Here is a 17,591-nt window from a genome sequence, read left to right as displayed (position 1 = left end):
AATGAACAATTGGTCATATCATTCAAAAATCAGATGTTTGTAATTGAAACACAGAGAATAGCATGAATATTCATTTAACAAGTGTAAAGGATAGATTAGATCTCACAACGATTACGAGTCAAGCAATCACCATACCTTAACCAGAAAATAAAGAATTTAGCCGGACATGTTAATGGAAGAACACACTAAAAAGTGGAATTCCATTAATTTCAGTTATAAAATAAAAATAAAAGAGAAAGGATGAACAAAGAATTCTATAAAGTTCCAACCAATGACGAACTCCCTTCAAATGAAGAAACCCCCCTATTTATAATAAAGGTCTCCTACAAATCTAGACGTAGGGGGGGGATAAATACATAATTAACTCTAAAAAGGTAAATAAATCACAAGTGATATATTTTAAAGAATCCTTTCTAAACCTAAACACTTCATTCCTTTTTCTTTTGCGGAAAGTACTCGTTTTCATCCTTCACCCGAGTTGACCACTCCACTGAGCGTGGGCACACTTAGTCAATTCTGCAGAAATTTTCTTGTGATCTCCATTTTCCTTTTTAATGCCTTCAATTTCGATTTTAACTTTGATTTTTGCCATTTTTGCCTCATATATTCCCTTTTAGCTGAATATGCAATAAAATCACATAATTAGAGATGTTTTGGCTTAAAAGGGAAGATTAAATTGCTATAAAATTGTGACAATTGCAGAGTTATCAATTGTAGCTACACAGCTTTCATGAGCACGATTCTACAACAGTGCTCCAATAACAACAATGTCTCATCATGTCTGTCGTGAGCAAGGAATTCCTGGGCTATAGCGAGGAATTCCTTGGCTTGTTGTACATTGAGGGAAAGTTCCCCTTTTTGTTGCCGCATCGACCTAAAAATAGAATTAAGAGCACGTAACTTTCTAGTAATCGTATATATACGAGTAACCTCGATTTCATGCTTCCATACCGAGTTAACAGCATCCAAAAATTGGGGAGATGATGTCAAGCAATTTTCTTTTTCACGTGTTTATGATCAGTGTATTTTCTCTGATATTACTTTGTTGTTTCAGGGAAATTAATATTTTATTTTACATGGATTTATACTTCGAAGGATCACATTTTTTTAAACTAGGAGCCGATTGATTTCACCTATTCAATTTGATTTATTCTATAGAGACAGATTATTTGAGAACATTTACTTTGAAATCGTATTGTAATATATTTAGGGAAAAATAAAAGCAACCTACTTGTAATATTGCAAATCAGCAAATTACTTTTTTATGAAAAAATAAATAGCGATTTATCTCTCTATATTTTTTAAAATACAACAATTTACCTCCCTATGATTTTTAAAATGAAGCAATTTACCTCCCTATATAAGGAGGTAAACTTGTTTCATTTTAAAAAGTATAGGGTAAATTGCTGTGTTTTTTTCATAGGGGGATAATGTACTCATTTTTAATATCACAAGGGTGTAAATTACTAATCACCCAATACATTTAGAATAAAAATTTGATCCATTATTCTATTTTAACTCTGTGTATCATAAGATCGATTTTTTGGTTAGGGATATATGAATTTTGAAAAGATTTTGAAGCATAATTTTACTTTTTTAAAATTAAAATTTGTTCCTATTATACGATTGTTGTGAATTTAAGCAAATTTTCTTTTAGAATACGATAAAATCAATCGAAGTTTGTCGAACAGCAACTACAAAAGCCTCTGTTAAAAAAAAAGTTGATGTTTTTATTTGAATTAATATAAAACGAAAGACTTATGAAAAATTGATGTAATTTGAAATCTTGAAACATTTATATATATATATATATATATAATTTTATGTCTTTTTAATAAATATGAATCCTTTTAATTATATTCTTTTAATTCAAAAGTTGCTATATTTCAGAAAATGTCTTTTCTGACAAGATGCTTCTTAAAATATATTTAGAATGTTCCAACAAAGACATACTTTATATATTAAATAATATATATGTATATATAAATTCTTTTCTTTTCTTAATTAGTCCCTCTATTTTTTATTTTGAACTTTAAGTTAAATGATTCATTATTAAGAGCTTAAAAAATAATTAATCTTTCCTATAGGACACAGAATATATATGTGTGCAAGCTATCCTACATTTTTTATATATATTGTTAGGGGAAATAACCATAAGTCGGTTTTATTTTTGGTCTTATTCATTATAAGATTAGCATTTTTAGTCGCATAACTTATAAAAATTGCACTTTTGATCCTCATCCGCTTTCTATTTACAGTTTAACAATGTATCGCATGTGTCTAACATGTGATCATGAAGTATTTTTTATTGGAGAAAAAATTAGTTTGTTTTCCAGCTTGGGGCTATTTTTGGAAAAAAATATAACTACATTTAAGGAGAAAAAAATAAATTTCAAAGAAAATTAGGACAAAACACATAGCGATTTCTCTCTTCTCTCACAAAAATTGAATCCTATCCTGCCCATATTTTTATAAGTTGAAGCCAAGCAGAAGCAATACAAAAAATTATGCCTTTTATAAGTGAATTAAGTAGGCCAAATGAAGCACTCATATGCTACTATTGAAAAAATGGTCAATTTTTCCTCCAACCAAAAATACTTAAAACCAACATGCTAGGCACATGACTTACGTTGTTAAATTGTTAATTAAAAAATGCGTGGGGATCAAAATTGTTAAGTTTTGTAAGTTATGGGACTAAAAATGCTATTCCCGTAATGAATGGGATCAAAAGTGACATGGGCCTAACTTATGAGACTAAAGATGTTATTTCCCCTATACTGTTATGTAGTGCATTTTCTAGGGATAATTACACTCCCCTCCTATGAGGTTTAGTGCAATTACACGCAGACCACATATGATTTGATAAATTAGATCTAGCACCCCTAATGTGTGCTTATTTGTAACAAATAAGTCCCTTCCTTAGTAAAAATTTACTTAACTTGTTGATATTAATAAAATACCCTCAATTTACTTAATACTACAAGTAAAATAAATCTTTTTATTATCAAATTGCCCTTATATGTCTTCATGCATTAATGCATGTGAGGAGATATATATATATCTTCACCGTTATAAGGGTAATTTAGTTCGAAAAAAATTATTTGACCTGTAATAAGTCAATCGAAGATAATATCAATTTTCATTCAGTTTTTTTTGTTAATATCAACAAATTCAGTAAATGTTCCCTAATGGGGGACTTATTTGTCAGACAGAAGCAAAATCATAGGGATGCTAAATATAATTTTCCAACTCGTAGAAAATATATGTGTAATTACACCAAATATCAAGAGAAAAAAGTGTAATTATCCCTATTTTCTATGTACATATCTTTATCTCACTAATTGTACTTCTCTCATTTATTTACATGTAAGGAATAAATGCAAAAAAAGCTCCGTGTTTCAACAAAGAAACAAAAAAATCAGACAAAAATGCATAAAACCCCCTATGTTTTAAAAAATCGACTAAAAATTCCATCTGTTTTAAAAAGTCGGCTAAAATCCCCCTTTCTGTTTTAAAAATAGGCTAAAAACTCCCTTGTGTTTCTTAAACGTAGCCCAATCGCCCCCTTTCCGTTAATTCTAACTAACAGTGTTAATTCTTTTTTTATAAAATAACCGTTATACCCTTACTTAATATATATTATTTCTTATTCTAATGATCGCTGGATCTTCCTTGATCAAATATTGACCGTTAGATCTAATCAATTAATCTCAATCATTAGATTTTAAAAAAAAAACTGAAAGGTCTAGATTCAACAAATTATTTAATTTATATTATATATAAATAATTTTAAATTAAAAAATGTATTATATATATATATATATATAAAATTAACTATTCCACCCACAGACGTCTGAATGGATCAAACCCAACAGGCCATTGGCAAGCGTACTTTGTCCTATAAAAGGCTTCTTGGTCATCTTCCCTTTAAGACAAGACTTGCAGGTTGGTAGGTGATCCAAATCATCTATCTCTAGGCTTTTTTACTCTACTAACCTTTTAATCCTATCTTGAGAGATGTGACCTAGCTTTGCATGCCAAATCTATTCATTTTTCTTAATTTTCCATTTTATGTTTGTTTTGAGCAGTCATGACGAAATCATGCTGTTGGAGAATAGCAGATGTGAAGAACCATTCTTCATGTGACCTAGCAGATGTAAAGAACCATTCTTCATCAAATAAAAATAATTTTTATTAATCATAAACTCAAAACCAACATTGTCCAACAATGAAATGGAAATGATATTCTTGATCATGCTTGGTACATAATAGCAATCTTTCAATTATATCCTAACTTGATGACTAACAACTAAGTGGACTATCCCAACAGCTTCAGCAGCAATAGTCTTGCTATCGTCAAGCTTCAGGACCACCTCGTCTTTACTTAGCTTTCTGCTTCTTTCCAGTACCTGCAAATTATTGCAGATGTGAGCTCCATAACCGATATGCAATACCCAAGAAGGAGAGCTAGTTATCATGTTAACCTCAGTCACAAATGTACCTGCACTAGAGAGGAGCTTGGGGCACTCCCTCTTCGAATGGTCCTTTTCCTGGCAATGCATACAAACATCATTTGCGCTTATTGACTTGGAACCACCTTCCCGTTACCTTTGCCCATCTCCACCGGGGCAACAGGAGTACTTAAAGCGCTTGCAGTGGCATTTGCCTTATCCTTTTTCCTCTTCCAGCGCCTGGCCTGTTGCCTTTTGCTTTAGAGGTCGAAGCCTCCCTAATCAACACCGACAGCGCAGACTTTTTAGTTGTTGCCTCATGATGGACCAACATGTTAATCAACTCGTGTATGGTCTTCTCAAGCCCATTCATATTGTAGTTTACGAAAAACGAGTCGTATGAGGGATGAGTGACTGGAGGATCATGTCAATGTACATGTCATTATCAAGCCCAACTTGAAGATCCTCGAGCTTTTCCATGAGGGAAAGCATCTTGATCCCAGCTCTTAGAAAGAGTATCCCTCAGTCATGTTGGTGCTTAAAAATACTTTTGTGGCGACATATCTAATATGCTTATCCGGAACCACATAAACATCTTTCATGCGGAGCATTATCGACGCGACATCATCGTGTCTATCATACTGTTTCTGGATATTGTTTGTCATTAGTGCCAGTACGATGCGGCGGACCTTTCGGTTGTCCTCGTGCCACCTTTCAAACATCACACGTTCTTCAGATGTGGAACCTGCAGCAAGGTCCTATGAAGAGACTTATCCAGAATATAAGTCTGGTTCCCGAAATCAAGGACAATTCTCAAATTTCTAAGCCAATTATTGTAGTTCGTTCCATTAATTTTTTTTTGTCTCCAAAATCATGGTTAATGGATTCGTAGACATCTATATTCAAAATGTAAAGCAGAAATTAGCAAATTCATTCTAACATTAAATACAAGTTAAGACTTGGTCTTTAGTCATTAACTGCCCCCACTATTTCTTCAAAAGCCCACCACTCTCTAGTGGACTTTCGAAAAGTTATTTCCTAGTGGGCTTGGGATCCACAGACACAATTCTCCATGTCCCACTTTTACGATTCACAAGAAAAAAAGTTTTGTGGGTGGTAACATTACCATTCTCCTCCAATGAGATCCCCAAGATGTTTTTCCTTGCCTCTTCACGTGATTTCGAGAACTCTAAGCAAATCACATTATTCAGCATTAGGCCCAACCCATCAACTAAATGAATTCTCAACTATAGCCTTCTCCTATCCTAAATGTGCCACGACTTGTGAGACCACAAAAGGGTAGAAATAGCATTCACACTACATTATCATGGATGGAAGGCTTGGAATTAAAACCATTTGATTTAATTCCATTTTGGGCCTATATACTTGAACCATCCAAGTGAGAGTTCAAGTTTGTTGTGACCGACTCATCATTTTAACATTTTGCATGAAAAAGTTATAATGATTGAGTATAAACGCATTCCAACACATCATACACAAAAAATTAAAACATTTACCACATGAAAAGCAAGCTTAGCATGCTCCTGTTGGATGATCACAAGCTCAATCCTAGGTAACCCACTGAGCCCCTAGTGAGTCTATGGTAAAACTAGTGTGTGGCCTAACTATTACAAAATAGTAACCCATTATCATTCTAATGGGTCTTCCTCTTTGTTCTTCCGTCGTGAGCTCCGCCCATAGTCCTAGGTCGTCATCTCTTTAGAAGCTTACATTTATTCAAAGTAAATGAAACCTTACATTCCTAACTACACTCATTACAACGGAAAGAAGGAATTAAAAGAAAGAGCAACCCTCACCCAACATAAAAGTAAACCATATATTCGGCTAATGGCTTTGTGATCATCCCCATTGTTCATCTAATAAACAATAATTAACACATTTATATCAAATATAAATATGTTAAACAAATAAATACAATTTAACAATTGATATCCAATATCAAATATCAAAAGAAAATATAATTAAATGCAGAAAATAATATACTAATAATACAATTAAAAAATAGATATCATCCATACATCTAATGTACAAATTTTCTTTTGTTTGTTTGGAAACTATTTCTAAATTAATTTAAAATACAATTTAATTTTAAAAAAAAATCAAATTTAACTAAAATTAAAATTAGCGAAAATTAATAATTTCAAAAAATTGTAGAAATCAGAAAAATTCAACTTTCTAGAAAAAACGGCATAAAACGGCCCAGCCCTTCGAAACAGCAGACAGTTGTCCGCTGCCGGCCGCACGCATGCAGGCGCCCCTGCCCGCATGTTGCGCATGCGCCAAGAAGCGCGCAAGCTACTATCCGTGCGTGCCCAGCCGCGTGCCCTACTAGCCAGTGACCGGCCGGCAGGGCAACAATGGCTATAGTGCTCCGTTTTTTAAAATAAAAATAAACTCATGCATTTACAGAAAATTCAATTTTCAAAAAATACATAGATATATACAATTACAATTCGAATTTTTCATAAGTTTTCTGTACATAAGGAATTCGCTATTAACACGCCTTTAGAAAATTTTAATACCGTAAATTGCCTCTACAACTCGTGTGGGTGAGACCTCACTGTTGTCACTCATTTCTACTTGGGCTTCTTTACCTACAGTTCAACAATACGAAAGCATTTATAAGCTTATGACGAAATTGACGTAGAGAAAGGAAGAGAGGCGCTTCAGAGTTTGAGGTGTATTTTGATCACTGTTTCTATGTATTTGAAGTAGGGTTTGAGTGCATATGTACCTATGTAATGGAAGTGTTCTTTTTGGTGTATGTCCCCATAAATTCAAAAATTACCATAAAATAAATAAAAAGCTCATCCCATTTTATCACTTTATTTATTATTTATTTATTTAAAAATTGCGCTTTAACCTCGTTAAACAGTTGTTACAAATTTAATTGTAGAAATGCAGATTACAGCTAAATTTTAAAACTACTCTCATACTTAACGATTAAGTATAAATTACAACAATCTCCCCTAATGTTCGGCATAATTATAAATATCCCCTCAGTTTTGAAAATTATCAATATCCCCTGATTTTAAGGACTGTCTAACAATTTGCTCAGTCCTTTAAGTTTCCATCCATTTTTTATGATGAGCTGACCAAAATGCACTTGTGGACTAAAAATTATAATTTTATTTATTTTTTTATAGACTAAATGAATAATATTTTTTTATAATTCTTAATTTTTTCCATTCATCCCGTTCGATTTTTTTATAAATTTTTAATTTTAGAAAATAAAAAATAAAAAATACAGTAAGGACAACTTTGACAATTTCAAACCTCCATTTAAAGATTACATAATTTTATCAAATATCAGGAAGGTATTTACAATTTTTCAAACAATGAGGGGCATTATAATTATATCAAATCTCAAGAAAAGTCATTGTAATTTACCCAAAGATTAATGAAAAACATTAAAACAAATTATTTACTGAGCATAACGGCTATTTAGATACAAAATAATCTCGATGCAAAAAACTACACATGTCATTGGTGGCCTGAATAAAACTTAATACAAAAAGTAGCTATTAAAAAGGAACCAAAGAGTTGCAAAAACTATGTTGGAATTGGATGTAAGTTTGAAGTGTTGAATTGGAGAGGCAATTACTACTTTTTCCATGGTTTGAGAATAGAGAGCACTACGATGAGTGCAATAAGCAAGAACAAAACAATGGCAATCATCATACATTTTCTCGACTTTTTCTGCAAGCTTTTTGCTGTTTGAAGAGCATCTGTGCCCATGTTCACATGATCCACTGCATTTTTCACCTACAATTTCACACTCCAAATTACCCCAACTATTCATTTATATTAAATGAAGAAAAAGAGACACACAAGCACAAAAAGAATCAATAAATTCTGAATATAATGTCTAATAATATGATAGAGAAACACAAATTTAATGTGAAAATTTAAAAGAACACACTCACATATATATATATATAGTTATTGGGGTAAATTACAACGAACTCTCGTAAAATTTATCATAATTACAAACAGTTTCTCGTTGTTTGAAAAATTATAAATTTATCCTCCCCTATCTCAGAATTAATGATTATCTAACAAATACCCCCTGCAATAAATTGTTTTTGAAAAATTATAAATACCCCCTCCTTTAGAGTTAACAATCGTCTAACAAATATCCCCTATGATAGGTTATTAGGGAGTATTTGTTAGACGATTGCTAATATCAAGACGGTATTTGTAATTTTTTAAACAATTGAGAAATAATTATAATTATGATAAATTTCACGAAAGTCTCTTATAATTTACCCTAATTTATTATTATTAATAAGGCATTTAACCCAAATTCGATCAATTTAATAACACCCAATTAAATTATATGATAAATACAGTACAATACTGTTAATTTATGTGCAATTTAAAAGAGTAGTCAATTACACGACAACTAGAGGACTTGGTCCATGCAAAAATTTTCTGTATGATTTTCCAGACATTTAAAAAGTGAATTTAGAGGAAATTCAGCTAATTTAATTAAAAGGGTTAAATATATTTTGCAATATTGAAGTATGTTACCCTCGTCAATTACCCTAAACTAAATAAATCTTCATTTACCCCCACTATCTTTGGATAATCCTTCAAATCAAATAGAAATTGACAAAAATATCCTTGATTATTAATTATGATATATTCAGATTAATACCCTCTACTGTTAAATATATCAATCAATTTGAAAATATATTAACTACAATGTTTATATAAATTAATTAAATAGAAAATAATTATTTCAAATTTGAGGGTATAAATAGACGTATTGATAATTAGCAAATATTTACAAATTCACAAATTTTAATTTAACGAATAAAGATGTATTTTTCGCGTATTAAAATTTTACCTACTATTATTTTACGGTATAGACTCTACCAAAATTCATAAACATTATTACCATAAATATCTATCTAAGTTTGGATCTAATGCAAAATATTAGGTATATATATGGGTCATAACTATTAAAATGAATCTAGGTCTGCGTCTAGGTATTGCACACCAATTCATAGGCCTAACGAGTTGAGCCTAAAGTTAGGTTAAAGGGTAAAATAGAATTGTTACATGAAAAGACGAAAAAAAAAAATTACATCATTAACTCCCAAATTACTTCACTTGACATTTGGGTGCCAAAATAATAGGCTCGACAACCGCTTACATATTTTTGTCATTAAGTTGATATGTAGTGTAATGTACAAACACAAGTTTATAATTTTTTTTAAATTTAAAAGTACTAAAATTTATCTATCAACATATGACTAATTTAATATTAATTTATTAACATCATAAATGAATAAAAATTAAAGTTAAATTGATTGTTATATTTAACTTTAGAGGGTGTTAAAGTACATATATCATATTCTTAATAGTCAAGGGTATTTCCGCCTAATTTTATTTAATTTAAAGGATTATCACAAAAATAAGGGAGTAATTGAAGGTTTATTTAGTAAAAGGGGTGAAAAATGTATTTAATCCTTTTAATAATAAATATTTAAAATATTCAGAAAACATAAGATCAAAAACTTATAAAATACTAGTAATAATAATTTTGTAACTAATACAATTAAATTTGAATAAATCTGTTAAGGTTTCGAAAATAAGTTGAGAACCCCTTGCTTTTCTGAAGGAACTTACATTTACTGAAAAAAAAAAAAAAAATTACGGGAGTAGTCTAAATGAGAAAATAGTTTAGAACCATCGTGTTACAGCTTATGAATTCAAATCCCACCAACACATGAATTTCATTACATGTTCATAATAATTATTTATCTATTTTCATAATAGTTATTAATTAGTTATATATATTATTGATTATTGATAGTTATAATTATTAATAATTGAGATTTATAATATAATTGACAAAATTTAGGATTGAATATAAAAAAAATCAATAATTAAATATACCACCAAAAACCCATTCCTCTCTCTCACCCCTAACCAATTTGAATTAAAATTGTTTTCAAGGTTATAATTAAATACTGAAAATAATTATAATATATTTGAAGATGCTATATAAAATTATAGAATGAAAAATATACAAAAGAAATTAAATTGTTCATCCAATATGAACATATCCATCATAACACCATACATTATTCTAAACATAATAGGACTTGGGTTACAACTATATAATATTGTAATAAGGGTTGCTATTCAAATTATGATCGTTTTTACATTTTGACATCTAATTATTTTTTTTTTTTTTTTTGTCAACTTACCATCACAATTTTAAAAAATTTTACACTTTGCCATTTATAATTGCTTTTAACCAAGATTTTTGTCGAAAAAGATATCACATGCAGTGCACATTTGATGTTTAAGGATTATGTGATTTGATATTTTTCATACGTGCACAACATTTGATGTTTTTCAGTAAAAAAATACTAAAAAGACGATCATATATGACAATATGCAAATTTTGCAAAGTTGAGATGATAAGTTGATACAAAAAAGAAAAAAAGTTTCGATAGCGAAGTGTGAAAATAGGCACAGTTCGGATAGCAAAATGAATTTACCCTTTTATTAATTAAGGGTAGTTAATACTATCAATGTATTAATTAAATTAATATCTATATATAAATATATATTATGTTATAAATCGCATTATTAATTATCAAGTAATAAAATATTTAATTACAATAGTCTTTGCAATCAATTCATATCTTTTAGTGCCACTATTTTCAATAATTTCTAAAAAAGATGTCCTTTTGCTTTCAACAAATATATTAATTAGGAAATAAAACAAACGTCAAGAATAGTGATGAAAAGATTGTTAATAAATTGTTCATGTTCAAATAAATAAATAAATAAATAAAATAAAATAATAATAATAATAATAGAAAATAGAACAAAAATAATAAAAATTCAAATAAACAATGAACTACTCACAGAATAGAAGCATTTCCAAATTCCAAGTCTGCCAACAAAAGAGGAATCAATCCCCTTGTGCAAAAACTTCCCCTGTTTCCTGAACTATTTCTCATGCAATATCATTCAAAACCTTAACTATGGATTCACACAACTTTCCGTCGACATTCAAACACAGAAAACCAGCAAAGAAACAAGTTTAAAGTGAGAAACACCGTGTCTAGGACTATTTATGATGCAAAGGCTAAGTGAGAATTCTCCCTAAATAGCTCTAATAATTCACAAACGATAAGAAAGCAGAGACTAAGCACCCTCCCCGTTTTTCCAAGGTTTGAGAACCCCGACAACGATAATGGCTACGATAATTAAGAGAATAATAATGGCAATGCACATCCATTTTCTCGAGTTCTTCTGAAGTTTCTTTGCATTCTGAAGTGCAGTTGTCCCTGATTGGACATGATCGACTGCATTCGACACCTGAACAAGATTCTCATCGACACGCTACTCAATTCCCTTGACACTTTTCAATTCAACTCTTAAAGAGCCCAACATTGTAAATGCCTGATTTGAAAACTTATACAGTATACCATGCAATCATGTTTTAGACTACAAATACTTGCCTGCTCATGACTGAAATCTTTTCAAAATAAAGGGGTTTTCCGTAACATGTAAATCTTAGGGGGGTTGTCTATGTAAATAACACAGTTATTAAGAAGTATAGAAGCAAACCTGGCTCTCAATGTTATCTAAGATTTCTCCTTGAGCTTCAACTAAAACAGCCATATCAAGGTAAATCTGACAACAAAAACGTAAAGAGTTGTGACAAACAAGTGAAGCGTGATTCAGCCCCTGGAGTTGAATTACAAGATACCTGGTGCAAGTCGAGAAGCTTTTTTTCAATTTCTTTTACGGCATCATGCCTCTCTTGAATTTCTTCCAAAGTATTTAGTACCTGCAACCACAACATATAAGATACCCGTAAATAATCCCAGCTGCTCATACTTAGTAACAGCATTTGATTCTGAATATACAATCCAAGACTGACTTGAACACAAGTAAACCAGAGTGAACTGAATAGAGGAGTCAAATATGATTTATTTGGGTGGGAATTTACGTGGAGGTACATTTATCCTCTCCTGGTTTCTGGGTTCTATTGATCATGTCCATGTTGGTAAAGGAGAGTATATTAAGAACTTACCAACTCAATCGATTTATCCCATTTAAGATTTACCACATTCTTCCAAAAGAAGGTTAGTATACTGTTTCAGTTATTAGTATAAGAAAATGAGTCCTCTTTCTTCCACAAATAATCTCGTCACATGCATGAAATTTTAACTTTTACCAGAGTTCAAAGAAAAGAAGGAATGTTTTATAATATTGAAAAGTCACACTACCTGCCCATGGCCGGCTTCTTGGATAGCCTTCTGGAATATTTGTTCACTGTTTCCAGTTTCAATCAGATGGTTGATGGTCTGTTAGCATTGAGTTGCAGAATAAATACCTTCCACATCGGCTAGAACCCAAAATACGACAAAAAAACTAGGCTTACCTTTTCATCCGGTCTGGTTCCAGTTACTGCAAACCATGAGTTTAAGCAGCAAGTTACAGCAAAAAGGAGATCAAACGTAAATAAGAAACAAAACATAAATGATAGCACAGGTAAAAAGTGATAAGTTTAGCGTGTTTGTTTGGACCTGTCATTACCCTTCTCTCAACAACCTCACGATATTCGTCGTCGATCCTCTGTCTCAAGGCCTAATGTAAGAAATGAAATATTTAAAAAACTATCAACAGTGTAAAATGGGCACGGTAATAGTTACCAATAGGGGATAAGACCTGAAATTCTGTCATGAGGTCTTTAAATTTTTTGGTTAAGGCACTGCCAATGCAGAAAATACGGTTACATGTCTGTGAATACAAGAATGATGAAACCATAAGAAACATATATATTTAATTACGCACTTTGTCACTGTCATCCTTGACCTATCCACTGCAGTTCCTTTACCTGAACCGGGCTTTTGCCGATTTGCTAAGTTCTGAAGCATTGAAGGAATCAGTTTATTGGAGTGCCATAAGTATGTATAAAATTTAGCAGAGTACCAGAAGCAAATGGTCTGAGCTATACATCTTTATTTATTGCTTCAATTTTCAGTTTTACATTCCGTGCTATTTTTCCCACTTCATCTACATCTTTCTCCATCCGCTTCCTTATAGCTGGAACAAAATACAATAGGTTATAAGTAGTAAAACAGGACAAATAATACTCTGTTATAGCATAGATGCAATAAATCAAAATTCTCCAAGATGCAGCTGACTGCAAAAAATCACTGAATGTTGTCATTTCCTGTCAAAATACATTTTTCACATTCAAGGAATAAGTCCAAGAAAGGACTTTGAGGAAAAGAAAATACAGGTTCTTATGCACGAAAAATCATAGTTCCTCAAATATCTTTAATTCTGAAACAAAAAGCAGTTCTAACATGTACATTAATTAGCACATTGATCTCGTCAAAGAATTTCCTGGGGTTCCTCAAAAAGCCTTGCAAAGTCATTTCTTCCAATAGAGCACAAGCACCTCCAGACTCTTGATAATTACATTTGAGTAATAACCAATATCCATACTAATGAAGCTGGTCAGCAAGCAATGAAGTCAGTTCTTTTCTTACTTTGTTGATCAAATTAACAGTTAGAAATACTAATTAGCTTTTTACTCTTACAGATAGGGCAAAATTCCACCATCTTTGGAAGGCACTACAAAAAGAAAGAACGTTCAACCTTTCATGGAAGATGCTTTGGTAACTGATTTTGACTCCTCGTTTGCATCCTGACAAAAGATTACACATAAAATTCTGTGAATAACAAAAAATCCAGATGATTAGCGAAACCCAGCCAGTAGATGTTCAGTTAGCTGCATAACAGATTGAACATATAGCTTATAAAGCTGTTTCAGAAAGTTCAGCCAAACTTAATCAGGCAAAAAATGAATTATTAGCTGGTTGACCTAATCTTATTGCTTTACCAGCGTAAAAGGAAACAGACTCCTGCTTGGATTAAGTGGCTAGTTGTGATTAAGTTGTGAGTTCAATATCATGCACTAGAGGATGAATCAAGTCATATTACTTCCATCAGTCTTACATGATCTTTGTTAAATGTGCTTGCATCTTCTACTTTTTCTTTACAATTAACTGTCAAGTAAGGGTGAAAAGCATCAAAATCGTTCACAAGGTATTCAATTTACATCTTTGTAATTGCAGTTTTATTGTAAGCAGGATGGCATGCCTTCATTTAGGTGAGTCAACCAGGCCACTCAGTACAACAATGTTTTGCAGGTTCTGAATATTCCCTCTACTTTCATAATCGAATTAGCTAACCCTTCCATTGTTCACTTGGCATACTTTAGTGGAATTATCTGAATCACATCTAAACCCAATCGAAATAATATTTCATCTGAAAGCCGTATAGATTTACATTTTCCAAGGCTTTCTTCACCACATCTACCTTAAATCCAGCTAATGAAGCATTTCTTCGCTTCCTAGGGTGACAGGGACTAGAACTCCTTTTACCCCGACACTGTCCTATAATTTTGATTGGAACAATCTTTTTCAAATAGTTTACATCTTTGGTGTCTGCATCATTTACCAGATTCCTTTCGATCCTCATTCTAAATGAAGATAACACTTACGTCCCTAGTTCTCCTCTCACTAACCTCATTTAATCTTTAAAGCTTATTTTGGCCCTCCCCCACGCCTTCTTTCACGGACATTATCAAAGAATTCCGATTTTGGCTCTGCAGCATTGTTTCTTACCTCCTTTCTTAGTCATTTATACTTTAAGATCCTCATCCTCTCTTGACTGTTAGTCTTCCACTCTTTTGAACGTCCGATATATTTTGATTTTACCATGAACATTTTCAGTCTACCACTATGTATGCCCAGGAGTCAATTCACATCCTACAGATTAATCTTTAAGCAGCTACATCATCTTAATAAAATGGTTATAATGAGAAGAGTAGTGTCTGAAGAATATACAGCAAAGTCCAAAAAGACAGAAAAACTAAAAGATGATACTAATGAAGTGTCCCATAGGAAAGCAGGTCACAACTAGACTCAAGTTAAGTAAAATATTAGAATTGTGAACACAGGGAAAGATCAGTTTTCCCTTGTAAGTCCTTAAAGTTAGTCTACCATAGCCTAGAAAAATGGGAGTTCATCTTGGTTTCAACAGTGCTCCTAGATCAAATCACTATTCAATTCGTTTCTTATATAAATGCTTTTCAGCTTCTTCTGGATGTCATTCAATAAGTTCCATGTACATATAGTATTAATCATGAAATTGCAATAATTAAGTTCCCAGTGCATTCCCATAGCAAGTCTGAATTACTATGAAAGCATAAAGATCTTCAATTTTCAGTACATGGTCCACTAAATCGACAAATATGGATAAAAGATACTCCAAAAGCACGCGAACCTTTCTTAATTTTGTTATGACATTCCAAAATAAAGGATCTACATCAAATGGCCTACTGATTGGTTTTGCTTTATTGTTCATTCACCTATAGGAAACTCGACAATATCATCTCAGACAGACTTGAATAGGGTAAATATGTTTCTTAAGAACTCGACATCCGATCCATAAAAACTGGCTGCGCTGAATTAGAAACATCACTGGGCTTCTCTAGGACCTATTCCATATAATGTCTTTACAAGAGGTTATTCCAACAAAATATTCCACAATTATACCAGAAAAAAATCCTTGTGCATCTTCATTAACCAATGCAAGTACAAATCAAATGAGTTGTAGAGATACCTTAAGCTTCACAAGCAAAGCCGAGAGTCTGTCCACCTGCTTCTCAACCTCTTGTATCTACAAAGTCACAAACGACAACTAATTGGAAAATTACGTGGGCCAGGAAAAGGTCGGATCAAAAAAAATTTCCTTGTATTTTCAGACAGACCTGCTTATGAAAGGATTCCATTCCCAAGTCGGAATTACTCCTAGGAACTCGAAAACCCATCTCAAGATCATGTTCTCTGGAAGCATTGTCTTTGACATCACCGACAAAGGAATCCTGAAAATACACTTGATCACCAATCAAAAGACAAACTACAATTACCATAGCATGTATGGATTTTGCCACCTCCTACACAAACAACTCCAAACCATCTACAAGCTCAGGAAATCACATATTTTCATTCCACTAATCATGACTTATAGTTCCGGACATAAACATGATCATCCAAAAGCAAAATGATTTCAGAAATATATATAATAAAGGATCCCAATGTTCACTAAGAGACGGCCAAAACTTAATTCTGCCACATGAACAAGAATACATAAATACACATACGTATAGCACACAGGATTACAAACATAAACAAAAGGAGAACTTATACCTCCCATAACTACATAACAAAATTCACATCAATAACACTACGATTAAGCCAAGGCAAAGAAAACACATCTTATGTAACATTTTTCCTATATATTGAAGAAGGAAACTGAAGGAGAATTCTTGAACACAAATCGTTCAGCAAAACAACCAGCAGATCAAACCTATTCTCAAAACAAGTTAATTCAGCCAAAACACAAAGCAACCCACATATCCAACCATTCTAATTCCACCCAAAACGTTCTACAATCAGTACGAATACTAACAAGAACGCCACAATCATGCAAAACGTTTTGTGGGCTTCCACTAAATTCAACAATATACTAACCGTCAGAAGGTCATTCATCTTCAAAGAAACACCCTTTTCCCACGAGCAGGGGAGTTGAATAACAAGTGTTTGAGGTGCTACAAACTGAATTTATTGTGGGAAAGCTTTGGGCCGGCTGCAGCAGGCAGACGAGAAGAACGAGAATACCCAAAGAAGAGAATTTCGCACGCGGGTCCGATTCGTGTTGTACAACAATAAGAATAATCCATAAAGGGAAGGCGTTACGTACAATATCACCATAAATTATCAGGCGAAAGTCATTCCAAATTCGGAACCAAATCGAGCTGAGACTTGACTGATGGTATGTCTGTCATGATAGTGTGCGTGAACATAATATATGCACCATACGTGTACCTATTATTCATGAATATATTATTTAATACTAGCCAACGTCACATACAATATTTATGTATATATAATTAGATAAATACAATTTAACTTATTTAAAAATAATAAAAAGGTAATTAAAGGTAGATTAACTGATTAATATGAATGGAAGTGGAGAATATGATAGTATATTGGCGATTAGAAG

General features: G+C 32.1%; 1 protein-coding gene across 2 annotated transcripts; it reads right to left on the bottom strand.

Annotated features, from left to right (window-relative positions):
- LOC105162634 (syntaxin-132-like) lies at positions 7,914 to 17,349 on the bottom strand. 2 transcript variants are annotated; one of them, XM_011080713.2, is made up of 13 exons: positions 17,060 to 17,349; positions 16,297 to 16,410; positions 16,149 to 16,205; positions 14,118 to 14,166; positions 13,468 to 13,556; positions 13,305 to 13,378; positions 13,179 to 13,221; positions 13,037 to 13,097; positions 12,892 to 12,917; positions 12,737 to 12,814; positions 12,214 to 12,294; positions 12,072 to 12,137; positions 7,914 to 8,237 (listed from the first exon to the last, which is right to left on the bottom strand). In XM_011080713.2, the coding sequence occupies exons 1-13, from the start codon at positions 17,075 to 17,077 to the stop codon at positions 8,076 to 8,078; spliced, it is 918 nt and encodes a 305-aa protein (XP_011079015.1). In that variant the 5' UTR covers positions 17,078 to 17,349; the 3' UTR covers positions 7,914 to 8,075. The 2 variants fall into 2 exon arrangements, with proteins under 2 accessions (XP_011079015.1, XP_011079016.1); XM_011080714.2 differs by lacking the exon at positions 7,914 to 8,237 and adding an exon at positions 11,160 to 11,819.

This window comes from Sesamum indicum, linkage group LG5 (genome assembly GCF_000512975.1).
Source record: "Sesamum indicum cultivar Zhongzhi No. 13 linkage group LG5, S_indicum_v1.0, whole genome shotgun sequence".
Lineage (NCBI taxonomy): Eukaryota > Viridiplantae > Streptophyta > Magnoliopsida > Lamiales > Pedaliaceae > Sesamum > Sesamum indicum.
The sequence above is the reverse complement of the archived record's forward strand: the minus strand, read 5'-3'. Positions and strand labels throughout refer to the sequence as shown.